The sequence below is a fragment of the Engraulis encrasicolus genome, chromosome 11 (assembly GCF_034702125.1).
Source record: "Engraulis encrasicolus isolate BLACKSEA-1 chromosome 11, IST_EnEncr_1.0, whole genome shotgun sequence".
NCBI lineage: Eukaryota > Metazoa > Chordata > Actinopteri > Clupeiformes > Engraulidae > Engraulis > Engraulis encrasicolus.
This window is the reverse complement of record NC_085867.1, coordinates 26,589,113-26,605,283: the sequence shown is the minus strand read 5'-3', so window position 1 is coordinate 26,605,283 and position 16,171 is coordinate 26,589,113. Positions and strand designations below refer to the sequence as shown.

The window sequence follows — 16,171 nt, the reverse complement described above, 5'->3', positions numbered from 1 at the left end:
CACTTCACCTCCCTATTTCAGCAGCTACCTGTATCACATTCCCCTTGATAACCAGAAAGGGTCACATCAACAACATCCGTCCCGTCCGTATTATGGGCCTTAAGGTGTCCTGGAATTCCGCAATGGAAGACCTGTGGAAGTGTGCATGACTACCAACCACTCAACTGGTGCTTAAGACGCCGGGTTCATTTCAGCTGCACAAACCTGAGAAGAGAGAGCAGCGACCAGCGAGCAGCACAACACCGGAACACAAAAATTACCACATGAGATGACCCAGCATGCCCTGGGGGCCGCGAAGGTTATTTTTCCGTAACGCGATCCGCCAGTCACGGCTATGCGCTGGCTATGTTATGCCACCACCACTGCACCGCGCTGCAGCGGCTGCTAGCTAGCAAACACCATGTTGGGCAAACGGAGTCGGAGGCAACCCTGTCATCTCACATTTCTCTTCACTTCTGCTGGCGTCACAAATCAGTGACCTGACACCTGAGAACCGCTAGACTAGCAAGCATGGCCTCGGGCACGTGTTCAAACCCTGCAGCTCTGGTACTAGACAACCTACTGACACCTTTCCTTCCTGAAGCTCTTGCTTGGGTTCTCTGTCTCGTTCCTTCTTGCTCTCTATTTGTTTGTTTGTATGTCTCTCCCTCTCTGTCTCTCTCTGGACTCAGTATTCCATTACCTAGTATATTGAAGGTCTAGTGACACAGCTTGCCCCTTGCATGCAATCATTCGCTCCCTCCTTCCTCAACAGCTCTTCCTTCAGGTTCTCTCTCTCTCTCTCTCTCTCTCTCTCTCTCTCTCTCTCTCTCTCTCTCTCTCTCTCTCTCTCTCTCTCTCTCTCTCTCTCTCTCTCTCTCTCTCTCTCTCTCTCTCTCTCTCTCTCTCTCTCTCTCTCTCTCTCTCTCTCTCTCTCTCTCTCTCTCTCTCTCTCTCTCTCTCTCTCTCTCTCTCTCTCTCTCTCTCTCTCTCTCTCTCTCTCTCTCTCTCTCTCTCTCTCTCTCTCTCCAAGGATAGGCAATGCCAAGTGACACGACTAGCTTCCTTCATGCACTCATTCTCCTTTCTTATCCTCTCTGGCCTTCGTTCTCTCCGCATGTCTGTCTCTCTCCCACCCTGGCTCTTTCTCTCTCCCACTCTCTCTCGCTCTATGTCTCTCTGCGTTTGTGTGTTTCTCTCTGTGCATCTGCCAGCAGAGTTGCAGCAGCAGTGTTGAAGGACCGGACCTGCCAAGTTCACTCCCCATCAGAGGATCCACATGGGGGTGAGATGTGCAGAATGAAAACCAAACACACCGCCCCATATCAGGAGGGGTAAGGAGGGTTTTGATCACTGACGTACATATTTAATATACGTCAGTGGTTTTGATAGCAGGGCACAGCGGAGCCCAGGATCAACTGCTGTCTCCCTTCTTCAGACAAGAGGGAGACAGAAACCTTTACATAAAGTTTAAACTTTACATAAAGTTATTACCTCCACATGACAATATTACATGTATGTATTACTTTTAATTACTTTTACATTTATTTGGTGCAGTGCGTCATTGTCTTCCTACCTGAAATTGACACTGGCACCATACTAGGCAAATGCCAGTTAACAACAAACTAGAAGTTTGCTTGTTAAGTGTTGGACAAAAAAATGATAATTTAGCATCGAGTGGCATGGTAGTGAATTTTAACATTTTTCTGTCACAGACTTTGTGCTTCAGTGTTGTCAGTGGCTGCCCCATGTTCAATTAGCTTCCACCACTGTTGCTGGTGGTTGGTAGAGTGTGGTCAGCACTGGAAGGCGAATGCTCTGTGCTCTTATCATTTAGCAGGCGCTGCCCGCTAAGCCATAACCTTTCGTTATGTCCACACACATATCCACTAAAAGCCGGATCTTGTGAGCCTGCGGTGTTAAAACCTGAAAGAAATGGGATTGATGGCTTCTCTCTCCCTCGTTCTCTCTCTCTCTCTCTACGCCTTTCCCTTATTCTCCGGCTGACCAACTGACGCTGATCAAACACACACACTCCCTTATCTCCACTATAATCCTCAAGGTTAGTCCCGTAAGGTCGGCCCGTAGGGTACAACAGAAATTGCAGAAAGAGATAGTCAGAGGAGGTCTGCTCAGCTTCGCATTAGGTGCTTTGGTAACACTTCACAATAACCTTAACGCTAAATGGTTAACTAATGGTTAACTAATGTTAACTAATGGTAAGGTATTATTATGTCCCCTGGAAATTGGGGGGTGGGGGGCATAAGCTCTTCTGCACAATCGTGATTAATAATCGTGATCATGATTTTGATATAAATAATCTTGATTATATTTTTTTCCATAATCGTGCAGCCCTAATATATTATTGTCATCAGCAAATGTTCAGTAAATGTCATACAATTGATGTAATAATGATATATCAATGCTTACAATAGTAGGCCTATTATAGAAGCACAACAAACCATTAGCTAACCATTAGTTAACCATTTATGTTATTGTGACGTGTTATCTGTGCTTTTATATTGCTATAATGTGTAAACCCGCAGGGCAAACAAAACAGCATGTGCACAGCGACTGCTCCCCAACCAGTCGGACCACTACAGATGACATACTTCTATTCATTATGCCAGTATGGGTGAACAGCACAAAACAACATGTCTATGTATAGTCAAAACAAGTTGAGCAAAAAAAAAAAAAGGTAATTTCCCTGCAAAAATCTGAGAGTGAAAAAAAAAAAAGAGCAAGGGAGAGAAAGTGTGTGTGTGTGTGTGTGTGTGTGTGTGTGTGTGTGTGTGTGTGTGTGTGTGTGTGTGTGTGTGTGTGTGTGTGTGTGTGTGTGTGTGTGTGTGTGTGTGTGTGTGTTTTTTCAGCATTTTTTATGTCATTTCCCCCACAAAGTGACAAAGCGAAGAAAAAAAAGTAGGTTGGTCTAACTGGCTTTACTGGATTAAAAGAGGCTGACCACACCAACAGGATACAGACCGCCGGTTACGTACATGCATGCACGCCACGTCTGACTCTTGTGTGCATAGTTACAGAGACCCAGATCTCAGCAAGCCAAGCACTCAGCAGCAGCCATTCCAACCACCATGAGCTACTCTGGGGGACTCCATCTACATCTCCTGGGCTCTGGCTCTGGGCTCCATGGCAACACGCAGTAGAACCCTCAGCGGTGGCCCTCGCTCCTGGAGCCACAGGCTGCATTCTTTAGAAGGTTTTGGAAGAATTACGACAGCCAAATAACAGCCTGCCTGCCCAGTGTGCGCTCTCCGAGAGACAGAGGCTAAGGCAAAGAACAGTGGCAGAGACTGAGACAGAGGTTCTTCATCAGCATAGTAACACATGGAGGTACAGAGGTTTTGGAAGAATTACGGCAGACAAATAACAGCCTGCCTGCCTGTCTCTCTTCTTCCCCAGTATGCAGTCCAAGGCAGTGTGTTTTTTGTCTTGTGTACCCAACTAAGCCCTTCTGTCGTATAATGAGTCCCCCCTAACTCATGCTCTATATCTTGTTCAAATATGAAAGTTCAGAAAACTCGAACGAACCAGAAGGCGCACTGGGCGAAAGGCGTTGTTCGCTCCAAGAAATAAAATAAGACAAAAAAGTAATCAGTGTGTGGTGCTTTCTGAACTTTTATCAGATACAGAGACTCTTTGTCATCTCTTAAGGCTCTTCATGAACATAGTACCCATCCTTCCCAACCAGTACATCGTCCAAGAGTGAGAGGCACAGGCCAAGGACAGAGGCACAGGCAAAGGACAGAGACAGAGACAAAGTCAAAGTCCAAGACCAAGACAGAGACAGAGAGAGGCTGTTCATCAGTATAGTAGTAACCATCCTCCCCAGAGCCCCCAATGGCAAATGAGTGCCCCCCCCCTCTCAGCTGTATCCTTCTGTACGCCCCCCTAGGCTTCCGTAACGCCACCTGGGGGGATGCAGAGCCCCCGTTGAGAAACACTATCCTAAAGGCTCTATCTCTGTAGTAACCAGCCTCCCCACATCGTGCTGAGTCCAGAAGACAAGTGGCCGAAGCCAAGAACATAGCCCGAAGCCGAGAGAGAAGCTCTTTGTCAGTATAGCAAAAAGCCACCGCTAAAAGAACCCCCCCCCCCAAACAGGCACCACTGGGGGCTATGGATTAGTTGTGAGCTGCGGCGGCTGGTCCTTTCAGGACGTAATGCTGACGCCTGGGCTTCATAATCAAAAATGTCCAACAATGCTGCACACCAACATGAACTCGCGGAGTTCTGTGAGCTCAGGCTGTGAACGCCGGGACACTGTACCAGTCTGATGCATGACTTAAAATAAAGGCAGACATATGCATGCAGTGTTAATTGGACTTATGCATGCTTTGGGCTCACAGTGACAGGCCTCACGGAGCATTTGTGAACGTAGAATTTAGTAATTTGGGATGCAAAAGCCTGGGGCTGCTTACCAGTTGTTACAAAAAAGTGTGTAATTGTATGTTCATATTGCAATACTGTGATACAGTATTTTGTTTATGCTGTGTAGTCAAAACAAATGCTGCGACAGACTTTTGAAAGCCATAATAAAATGCCTTCACGAACGAGAAAAGCTATATGGCTAGACTGAGAGAAAGTGAGAAAGTGAGAGTCAAGGGTGAGGTGGAGGTCGAGGTATGATGATCTGCCTTACGTCAAAAGGTCAAAGGTGATGGGGAAGTGGTCAGCCCTATGACCGCTGCCATGACCCCACACACACACGCACAAACATGCGCGCACACACACACACACACACACACACACACACACACACACACACACACACACACACACACACACACACACACACACACACACACACACACACACACACACACACACACACACACACAGCTTGTTTTTCATACCACTCACATACTATAATTTCCACAAATATACAGCATCCAATTTCTAGTTGTGATGACACAGTACAGCCAAGAACACTGTGTACAGACAGACACTGACACTATGTTGTGGTATCGTCTCTCTGCAGACATCCCCCACCCAAACTCTCTCTCACACACACACGCGCGCACGCACACACGCACACACACACACAAAAACCCTAGACTAATAGGTCAAGAAAATGTAAAAGAAATGTAAACCCTGTTATAGGTAAATGGGTCAGTTACTTTTTTAGTTACCAGCATCAGGTAGTACAACCACAGTCCATGCCCATGCATTAATTAGTAATTGGAAATGAATGTACAAGCATTGAACATGCTTCTTAGATGATCCAGTAAAAACAACAAAAACAACATTTATTTTATACAATAGTGGCATCATCTTTGGTTGAATCACCCTGTCGTCTGCTACTACAAAAACATCCCAATATGTTCTTTTGTTTCAGACATGTAAAAGTTTATCTTTTACCTGACATGTTTCGACGATGAAACTAAACTTTTACATGTCTGAAACAAAAGAACTTGAATATTTAATATAACTTCAAGACATAATGAACATCATACATCTACATGCCAATATGATCCAATGAATAATCATAGGCTACTGCAGCTGGTCTTAAAAGGCTGTATGGCACAAATGTCCCGGTCCTTCATGGGTTAAACAGCCACCGTATCATCACCCTTCTGAAGGCCCACGCCCCGCCCCACCCTTAGTTTTCTCAGAGCAGCTCGGCTCCCAGTCAGTCTGTCAGTGCTGCTGCTGGATGTTGTTGGATGACTTCATAGACCTTCACATCTGCCTGACCTAAACTTATAAACTTTCGCCCAGTTCCAGTCCCACACTCCCACACAGTCACCCACCGGGAAGAAAGAGGTCAGCACTCTTGTTTACACCCGCTCCATGGGACGGCCCGACAGCAATGTCTAGAGTCGGCTCATGGGTGGGGTGAAGTGGGGAGTGTGTGTGTGTGTGTGTGTGTGTGTGTGTGTGTGTGTGTGTGTGTGTGTGTGTGTGTGTGTGTGTGTGTGTGTGTGTGTGTGTGTGTGTGTGTGTGTGTGTGTGAGGGAGAGGGAGAGGGAGAGGGAGAGAAGCGGGAGAGAAAGAGAGCAAGCAAGAGAGTAAGTGCTTCAGCGTGCATGTACATGTGTGTGTATGTGCATGTGTGTGTGCATGTTTTGTCTGTGGGGTGGGAGGTGGGAGGTGGGGCGATATATTGGGTTCAACATGGTCTCATGTTGTCTGGGGAGATGTAAGAATCGGACAGTCTGTGTGCTCAGTCTCTGCACGGTCACACAGTACCCCGACCTCGCCTCTCCAAACAGCATGGGATTGACTCTCCCCTCCAACCTTCCCTCCCTACACCCCTCTCTTGACAGCGAAGGATGGACTCTCCCTCCCGCCTCCCTGTAATATGCTTGGCAAGCTCCAAGCCTTGACCTCCAAGCCCTCAACCGCTGACAGCTATCACCAGGCCCAGGACAAAATCATCTGAAAGGACCTGCCCTCAATGTATACAATGTAACACGGGAACAAATCTGGGCCCACCCTCCTCTCCCTGGGCCCGGGACAAGTGACCCGCTTGTCCCCCCCTGGCCGACACAGCAGCACCCTTAAGAGTCCCTTTATGGGGATTCAAGCTTCCTGTGTTGACACAAGTTTGCTGCTGGATGAATACGGCCAGCAAAAAAATCTGGGATTTTCAGCTAAGGTGAAAACATATGTGCTTCCCAAGCACATGAAAGAGAGCGAGGGGGAGAGAGAGAAGCAGAGACAGAGATGTGGTGTGAAATGTAGGTGGTTATCTGGATCACTAACCGGAACCAGGATTTTTAAAAAAGATTCTTCACCATTGTTAGCCTAGAAATTGAATTGCGGAACAGGGCGAATTTTGACATTCCGGTTTCTAAGAAAGCCTTCAAATAAAAATAGGGTGTAACATAGTAAACTGTTCTATCAAACAGCTTCCTTGGCGGAGGTCTGCATTCTCAGAGTGCATTTCTAGTTTTAAATGTTTATGATTTCAAAAGTAAAACCTCTATGGTGTTAGCTTGAGTTTGTTGTCGAATTGCCTTTTCAAATTATCTTTGGCTATTAATCTCGACTCTTGAATCTATTTGACATGTAGGTCGCTCCTATGTCTTCTATGGGTGTTTCTCTACATTATTGCAAAACAGCAGGACAACTGGGAGCCTGCTGAAGAGACAGTATCTCATGACTTGCCAATGTTTTCTTTTTCACTTCTATAGACTTACATCGCGGAAATAAGGTCATGTTGCCTTCACGAGTGTGCTTGAGTTTGTAAGGACCAAGGAATAAGAGGAGAAAAGATATCTAGGCACTCAATGCATGGAAAAATCAACAGTAAGCAATCTTCAAATATTAAAGTAGAGGGCTGGGATACAGTGGGAATTTAAATGGGAATTTGTTTTGCTATTGGGATGATGATTATTATGTTTTTACTTTTTTTTTGTGATTTGTATTTTGTTTTGTGTGTGTGTGCCTTGGGTTTGGGGTGGGTGTGGGTTGTGATGTTCTGCAAATAATAAAAGTTCAATAAAGAAATGTTTGGGAAAAAAAGTAAGCGATCTTCAATAAGCAAGGATTCCAAGTATTTGAAGAACAAAAATTAACTATTTTACGAACAGAGCAGATCTAACTTGGCCAACTGGCTAATTAAGACTCATCTCTGTTTTATGTAATATGTCCTGCCCTGGTATTTTCACCGGGGCCCATAACTACAGCCCACAGTGCTGTCTAGGGCTGGGCGGTTCTGGAAAAAATGTGCATCACCGTTTTCTTGATGAAAATTAATATCACGGTTCTCTGCACGATTTTTGTTCATAAGCGGCGATTTTCCCCACATCTCAATGTTTTTGAAAAAAAGGCTGAAAATAAATTTAAAAATGAGATAAAATCATGAATTTTAATTAATCTCCATTTTTATTTTAATCACTTTTTGGAATAAAAACGTTTTAAAAACCCTTCTCATCAAAAAGTGAACCTTGTGTAGGTTATGTTTTTTTTAATGATATACCGCCCAGCCCTAGTGCTGTCCATGTCAGACTTCCATGTTTCCATGTTCTGACTGCAACAGAACAACAGAACAAATTACTCTACTCCACTCCCCCACACCAACAAAAAAACATATCTGCAGACCAATCAAACCAGGAGGGCAAAAGGTCAATGGCAAAAATGTGGACACATATTTTCCCAAACGAGTTAGCGTGGCTGGAGACGCAGAGGAGGGAATTATTGTTCTGACAGCCGAGGGGCTACGCTACATGTCTCTCGGCCAGCCTGATGTCCGAGCGGGTCGGCAGACTCACTGCACCCTCTTTCTCAGGGTCTAATGTTAGGCTTCATTACTTCACCCAGACCCCTAACCATTAGTCAATTCCTGAGCGTTGAAATGTTGAAGTTCATACAGAAATGTACGCATGCACACAGATACGCGCACGCGCGCACACACACACACGCACGCACGCGCACACACACACACACACACACACACACACACACACACACACACAGGTGCGTGCGGGTGAGTCTGTGCGTGCATGTGCGCGCACGAACACACGCACACACACACGCACGCACGAGCACGCGCGCACACGCGCACACACACACACACACCAAAAAACAAAACAAAAACAATTTACACAATTGACGTTTACACACAGACAGCGGTCACCCGATCCCAGAGGCTGTAAATTATCTGTATATTGTCTGTGTGTAAATCATCTGTGTTTTCTTTGTGAGTGTACTAGGGATGCAAATTATCGATTAATTCATTAATCATTGATAGCCTTATCGATCGACTTACGATCAATTGATAAGTGGCGTTTTCCCCTCGAAATCTCAATGTTTCTAGCAAAAAAACTACTAAATCTGAAAAAATTCATTAAAAATTGTGAATAAATACCACATTTAAATTAATAATATTTAAATTCTTTAATCCAAAAGGTGATATAATATTACCACTATTCACACCCCTCTTCACACACACCCTTCACATGCCCATTTCACCTGAGTCTCTTGTCAGCTGAATTGTCGATTAATTGCGATTAATGTTTTTTAATCGATTAACGCATTGATCGATTAAAGTCGATTAATCGATTAATCGTTTGCGTCCCTAGTGTGTACAGTACATTTTACTCCCATACACTGAAAATGTGCAGTCGGGTTCCATTCACAGTATCATCAGGCGCAATAATAAGCTTGTTTTATTGCATCATCTTCCCCTCTGTAACTTTTCACTGTATAGTGGTCTGTCCAGAAAGGCCATTTCCGGTACGCTTAATGTTTGGCTATGATGAGGAGAAAATGTCCTGTGGCATCAAAACATTGATATTATGTAGGTCCCAACAAGTACCATTAAACTTAATGCCCCCTGCCCAAATCATGGACCAAACATGAAATTGGAAAATAACATTCACTTGCTATGATGATTATTATGTTTTTTGTTTTTGTTTTTGTTATTTGTATTTTTTTGTGTGTGTGCCTTGGGTTTAGGGTGGGTGTGGGTTGTGATGTTCTGCAAATAAAATAAGCTCAATAAAGAAATGTTTGAAAAAAAAAAAATCACTTGCTACGTATATTGTAGCAGCCTTGACGGAAGAAGTAGGGCGTTACAGGATCCTGGTGCCACTGCTTTGCAAAATGTTTGCATGACATTCATATGTTGACACAGCAAACACCTCCATTCAAATAAAAAAAGCCCACAGCCTTTCAGGAGTGACAGCAACTGGAATTGTGTATATTTTGAGATCCGCTATCTTTGTTTGGTGTTAAACAGAACCTGTATTTCCTGGACCACATTTGACTGATGTGTGCGATTCAAAACAAAAACAAGTATTCACCTAATGCAGCTTTTTTTAGCTTTCCCGTTTCACCTCATTACTGTCTGCAATGAACCAATGAGGAAAGGTTTGATTAGTAGCCTATATGACCATAATGGTCGTGGGTATTCGATCTGCCTGATATTAACCCATTGATGCCTGATGTTGCGTTGCACAACATTGGCCCTGGTGCCTGGAGCTGCATTACGCAACATTCAGGCTCATGAGATTTGGGACAACTTCATTAAAAATGTGTTTGTTTGAGATGAATGAACGCATTCTAATGAAAGATGAGGGTCTTAGCATTTAAATGCAACTTTTATGTGCTTCAGAAGCTGCGATATTTAAGTTTTTATAGGCTGGGTGCAGCTTTTCTTAAAAAGGGCTCAGGCATTCAGCACCCTTTTTTGCAGGTGCCTTAGGCGTCAATGTGTTAAAATAAGCTTGTTTAATGATGCAATCATCTTAACATAAAATTGAGGATGCAATAAAATGAATCAGGCCGATTTATTTACACAAATTTCCTGAAACAGACCCAAGTACTCTCAGCTGAGCAAACGCTTAAAAAACAGCCTTACCTTGCAGCCATCAGGTGATGGACACTCAGTGATGACGAGTTGCATACGAAACGCCATTTGTGAGCAGGTAAATAACAAAATCACCAGATTCCTCACACTATCTGCCTGCAGTAGCCATGGCGGCTCTCACACAACCCTCACAAACCCCTCACGATCACAACGGCATGAATGACATGAAGGAACCAGTCAGTGAACTGATCAGATTGCCTCCCTCCTCCAGTGTTGCCAGATGTGTCTGATCAAATCCCGCCCAAAAGGTTCTCAAAAAACGCCAAAATGTGTTAAATTCCGCACAATTTCAACAAATTGTATTGATTTCTATAGGCACAAAACTGCAGAAAGAAACGCCAAATGGCCAATTTTTCCCGTTTTTACCCGCAGACGGCCATCCCAAGTAGCCCAATTGGGCGGGTAATTGCCCAATCTGGCAACACTGCCCTCCTCCACCTTGTGCTGGCATCGTTAGCCGTCGTATACGCGGCCCGGTGCGAGGCCGAGAGGAGCGAGGAGCCTTAAACAGATTAAAGTTCAATCCTCTTAGCCCCTGAGCCACTCGCTCCATTCACTACCGCTGAACATCCCCTCAGCAAGCCCACAGGCTCCCTGCGCGAAATAGATGTCCTGCTTTATTTATACACCCCGCGAGAGCTCACCTCTGACACCTCTGCCATGGAGCGTGATTAAAGGAGAGGGGAGATTAACATGCAGGTGAATGGAAACACGCTAACGCATTAGCATCAGTATTATTAACCTTCACATCAACACAATGTGAGAGCTGCTCTTCTGACCACTTGTGGATCGTCACACACATATGGAAAACATACTGTGGAGTGGACAACGCTTTGTGTTTCAACATAGGTTGTGGTGGAAGTATATTGTCTGTATGCAGATCATGTAATGCATCAAAGGGCTTGCTTTGTTTGATGGTCTGAACACTTCAGATGTCCTAGTTGTCGTTATGTAAGGGTAGTAGGTTAATAGGCTGCCGTGCTGGCCAACCCATGCCTAGTCACCTAGTCCAGCAAGACACACACATGCCATACAGGTCACAGGATGAGGACAGGGACAACACAGGAAACAAAGACAAAGTCATTACAACAGGCAGGCAGACAGACAGACAGACCAGACAGACATACTGTAGTACAAGGTAAGCAGGCAGACACAGCCATACAGATCACCAAACATAAACAGTGACACACAGACGTAAACAAATACAAAACAGTGGATTTTCTCAGCTCTCAGCACTGGATTTTTATTGGTTCTGATCCGTATCACCACCACAAAGGGCAGCGCGTGGTTCCAAAAACTACCATCTGTTTTTTTTTGTCTGTTGCGGGCCCAGAAGAAGAATCCATCCTGACACCAATCAAGGAAGCAGCACATACAGCAATTTTGGGAGCCGCCACCATACAGCTCATCTTTCACTGTGCGACGGGATAAATTTGGCGGGACCAGCTATTTGGGGATGCTTCATAATTCAATCTCATCATTTACCCCAGCAGCAAGCCAAAGGCAGGAGAAGAGAGCCAAGACCTGGCGACAAAGAAGCTTCTAGAAAGAAATACACAGAATATGGCTCAGCGCGGATCTCGGCCTCTCTCACTCACTCACTCACTCACTCGTTCTCTCCCTTATTTATTTTGGTTCTTTTATTGTATTTTCCATGATGCTGCCATCAAATATACTCCTACCTCGTCCAGTAAAACACAGAACAGATGACCACCCCCACACCCCCCCCCCCTCGTAGTATTGGGCCACCCGTCCCACCCCCCATCCCACAGGTCAGTTATCGGACCAGAGGACAAGGTGGGGGGGTTGGAGTGATGCTATCAAATATAGCCTACTCATTTCTCCTACAGTAAAACACAGAATTGATGACACACAGACCTTATTTATGATAACCCCATGGCCAATAAGAGCACAGTAAACATGACCTTCTGACCCCCACCCCCCCCCCCCCCCATCAGCCTTCAATGTCAGCCCAACTGAGCCCCACCCTCCCGTGCCAGCACAGCGTTCAAGCCTCCAAACCACCACCTTCCACCCCAGCCCAGCCCAGCCTACTGACTCCTGCCAGGCCCTAGCCTGATTATCATCGACTTTCAAATCTCTTCGAGACTAGGTCTGAGCAGCATAACAATTAACATTGGCCTCGCCCCACCTCCTCCGTGGAGAAAACAAATAAGTTTCCCCGCTGTCAGCCCAGCCAAAACAAGTCTTGGGGGACTATACTTCATTCCCCATCCAGTTTGCAAATGAGAAAATGACTTTACAATTGAGCTTTTGTGAGATATTGAAATATAATTCTGTTGTCAGTGATATCATCATGGCATATTATTTTCTAGTACAAGGCCACAAGCACAAGTGGAGGACGCAAGATTGCATATTGGAACGCACACACAGTCTCCAAGCCCCGTCCCTTATCCCTAGTCTCTCACTCTGTCTGGCAGCCTCCAACCCATTTCCCTAACCCAGAGTCTCCCAAACTCTAACCCACACCACAGTCTCTCACCCTGTCTCACTGCCTCCAACACCTCATCCCAGTCCTTACCCCAGTCTCTCGCCTAGGGCTGGGCGATATGGATAAAAAACTACATCACGATATGGAAAATAAAAAACTATATCACGATATGGATTACTTTATATCACGATAACGATATACATCACAATATAGCACAATTACATACGCTTTCAATTATTCTCTTTATTTGCTCTTTATTTTTTCATGTTGCAAAACAACCTTTCTTTAAAATGGATCTTTTTATTCTTATTTTTACAGTTACATGAACTTATAGTGTGTATTGTGACAACATGAAATGCAATTAAATGATAGTAATTTTATCAATTTTATACAATTGAATATCACGATATAAACGATATAGGAGAGAGGTCACGATATACACTTTTATATCACGATAACGATATCGTCATATTGCCCAGCCCTACTCTCGCCCACAGTTTCCCACTCTCCTAAATCCCTGTTCAGCCTCGTCTCTCCTCTCCTCTCTCCCACCACCCTGGCAGACACATCTGAGGAACGACGCTTCACGGTGGCCATTCTAGACCTACGCCAGAGGAACAGCCATGATCCTCCCAAACAAACGGAGTTTAATCTCACTAATAATAATCACAGGCATCACAGACCTCTCTCTCTCTCTCTATCTCTCTCTCTCTCTCTCTCTCTCTCTCTCTCTCTCTCTCTCTCTCTCTCTCTCTCTCTCTCTCTCTCTCTCTCTCCTCTCTCTCTCTCTCTCTCTCTCTCTCTCTCTCTCTCTATCTCTCTCTCTCTCTCTCTCTCTCTCCAAACACGTCAGCTCTGGCTGCTCAACACAACTTAATTTGTTCCAACACAAATCCACAAAAGAGAGGCCTTCGCTCTCTTAGCACTTTGTTTACATTACATTACAAGGGTATAGGAGGTGGAAAAAGCCATTGGCCGTTTCAGCAGGCCACTGGACCTCCTGCATCTTATAACATCAGGAGAGAGATGTGGTGGAACAATTGCACACAGGGCCCCAGGGCAAAACACTTATTGGCCCCCCCATATGGCCTGCCAAGGTCATAATAGGGCCCCCACCACCAATACAAGAGAGCCCTGGGCCCAGGGCCAAATGCCCTGCTCGCCCTCCCTATAGCTCGGCCCCTGAAGAGAGAGATGTTGAGCATGAGCCTCCTTCTCTCACCATGAGCTACACTGTGTTTACAGAGGGGTGATAAGGGGCTGGCAGGAGGGAACAACATTATATAGTCAGTGTATATAGCCTGCAGTGTGGCCTGGCCATCCACCCACTGACGAGAAGCAGAGAGGCTTTATCTACACAATTTATCTACAGGTAGACCTAGTGTGTAATGTTAAAATGGCTTTACGTTAAGCAGACACTTATCAGAAACAACATAGATAAAGTAGAAAGAACACAGAGAGGAGGAAAGGCATCTACAAGCACCCACAGGTGTGAACATGTAGGCCTGTGAGGTGTGAGGTGTCAATGTCTCAGTTTTTGAGAGTTATTCACCCAAACACACCCTCTGACACACCTGCGCTGGCTCACTTCACCAGGTACGCTTGCACTGGCTCACATTTCCAGGTAAGCCTGTGCATATGAGAGCTGCTTGACGCCACTGACAATTGTCACCTCAGCCGTATTCAGAGTCACCTCAGGGCACCTGAGGGCATTTGGTCTACAATTGACAGTGTTCTCCTTCACTCACAGGTGAATGGGTCACCATATTGGCGTCAGCCAAATGCATTGCAATGAAATGGCATCTCTGCAAAGCAGTTGAAACCAGTCAAGACCTGGACCGTCCATCTGTCCTACATCAACTTAACATACATGCAACTCGAGCTGTGTTTCATAATGTGTTGTGTTTGGGCTATACAGTCCGACAGCATAATTTCTTTAGTCTCTGATGACAGACGCAGTCATGTGCATATAACACAGCAATCATATTCAGCTTTTATTGGAAGCAATGCTGTTTCATAACAGCCAACTTGATAGCTTTATGGCCATCAATTACTACAAGAGCACTGAATGTTCTCTCGCTGAGATTTATTAAGCACTTTGCAGGGACATGCAGAGATTTCATACATACTCATGTCATCAACCATTGAGAAGTTTTTGTTTTTTTCCCAACAAGGACATGAGCTGGATGGGGAAAGCCAGGATGAATGCATGGGCTTTCCGCTGAGTCCACCTATTTCCTCTTCTGATATACAATAGAAAACCAAAACAGCAACACGATTTTCCTTATAAATGAACACACAAACAATGCAATGTATTGCTTAGTCTATTAAATGAAGCGATAAATGACAAACGTGCTCGGACTGTCACCAAGTCTTGCTCACTTGAGGAGGCGTTGAAATCTCCTTTACAAGACATGACAAGGTTTATGATTGTGATTCACAGTGATTGAAACGTGCCTCTGCAAGCATTCAGGCTTACATTATGCGGCATTTGGGGGATGAAGGCAGCCCATTTGGGAGGGAGAGTCTGACTCTGGGCAGAAGCCGATGACTTTCACCCACAACTTTCTCCAAACTGCTTGCTGTCACACAAACACAGTCTGACAGGAGAACACAAACACGCACGGCAACGCGCTGCCAGTGCGCCACAGTAAATGAACACTTTTCCTGGCGCATCCCAAACACTGCTGCTTACCATTTCTTGTTCTTCTTCATCGTCTTCTTCTGTTTCGTCTTCTTTTATAACTTCTATTAGCTGTAAAGTCGGCTCGTGGCTGTCGCCTCGCGCCCCGTGCGTTACACCTTCCTTCCTTCTTGCTAACTGGATCTCGTAGTCAATCGAGTCTTTTCGCTGAAACTCTCCAAAATTGACATTTTCACATTCGATGTCTTCTGGTGTCATCTCGTTGTCAGATATAGTTTCTGAGCTCAACGGAGACAGTCTTTCACCACTGCCATACGATCCGAAACGTTCCTCCTCCATTGCGGTTTAATTAGTCTTGTCAACCACTTTGAATGGTGAATGGATGCGCGTCTATTTCACTTCTCCGCGCACGAATCCTTTGAGAAACATCTGTCACTAAACCTGAACGCTGAATTCATTTTACAGCCAGAGTTCAGCTAACAAAACAAGCAGGGAGTGAGCTCCCATTGAAAATCAAGCAAGGCGGAGAGGCGGCGTGAGCGCGTCTCATCCCTGCTTCTCCCAACTTTGCTACTGACACCGGAGTACAAGTTGAGGGAGCTTGCTCGCCCCGCTCGTGTCCTCGGCGTGCGGAGGGAGGACTCCTCCCACCTTGACCCTGTTGCCTGCGCCTATCAGCGTAAATATACCACTGCCCTTTGAGCGACGAGGTCATGGGAGTGAATAGCATATCACAGTATTTAAAAGTTTACAGCTCTGACAC

General features: G+C 45.3%; 1 protein-coding gene across 1 annotated transcript in view; it reads right to left on the bottom strand.

The window, feature by feature from the left end:
• mast4 (microtubule associated serine/threonine kinase family member 4) overlaps positions 1-16,025 on the bottom strand; it is a 210,915-nt gene extending 194,890 nt beyond the window's left edge. The window contains exon 1 of the mRNA XM_063209690.1: positions 15,460-16,025. Coding sequence (XP_063065760.1) covers positions 15,460-15,747 — 288 coding nt within the window. The 5' untranslated portion in view covers positions 15,748-16,025. The remainder of the gene's footprint in view (positions 1-15,459) is intronic.
• Between the last annotated feature and the right edge of the window lie 146 nt (positions 16,026-16,171).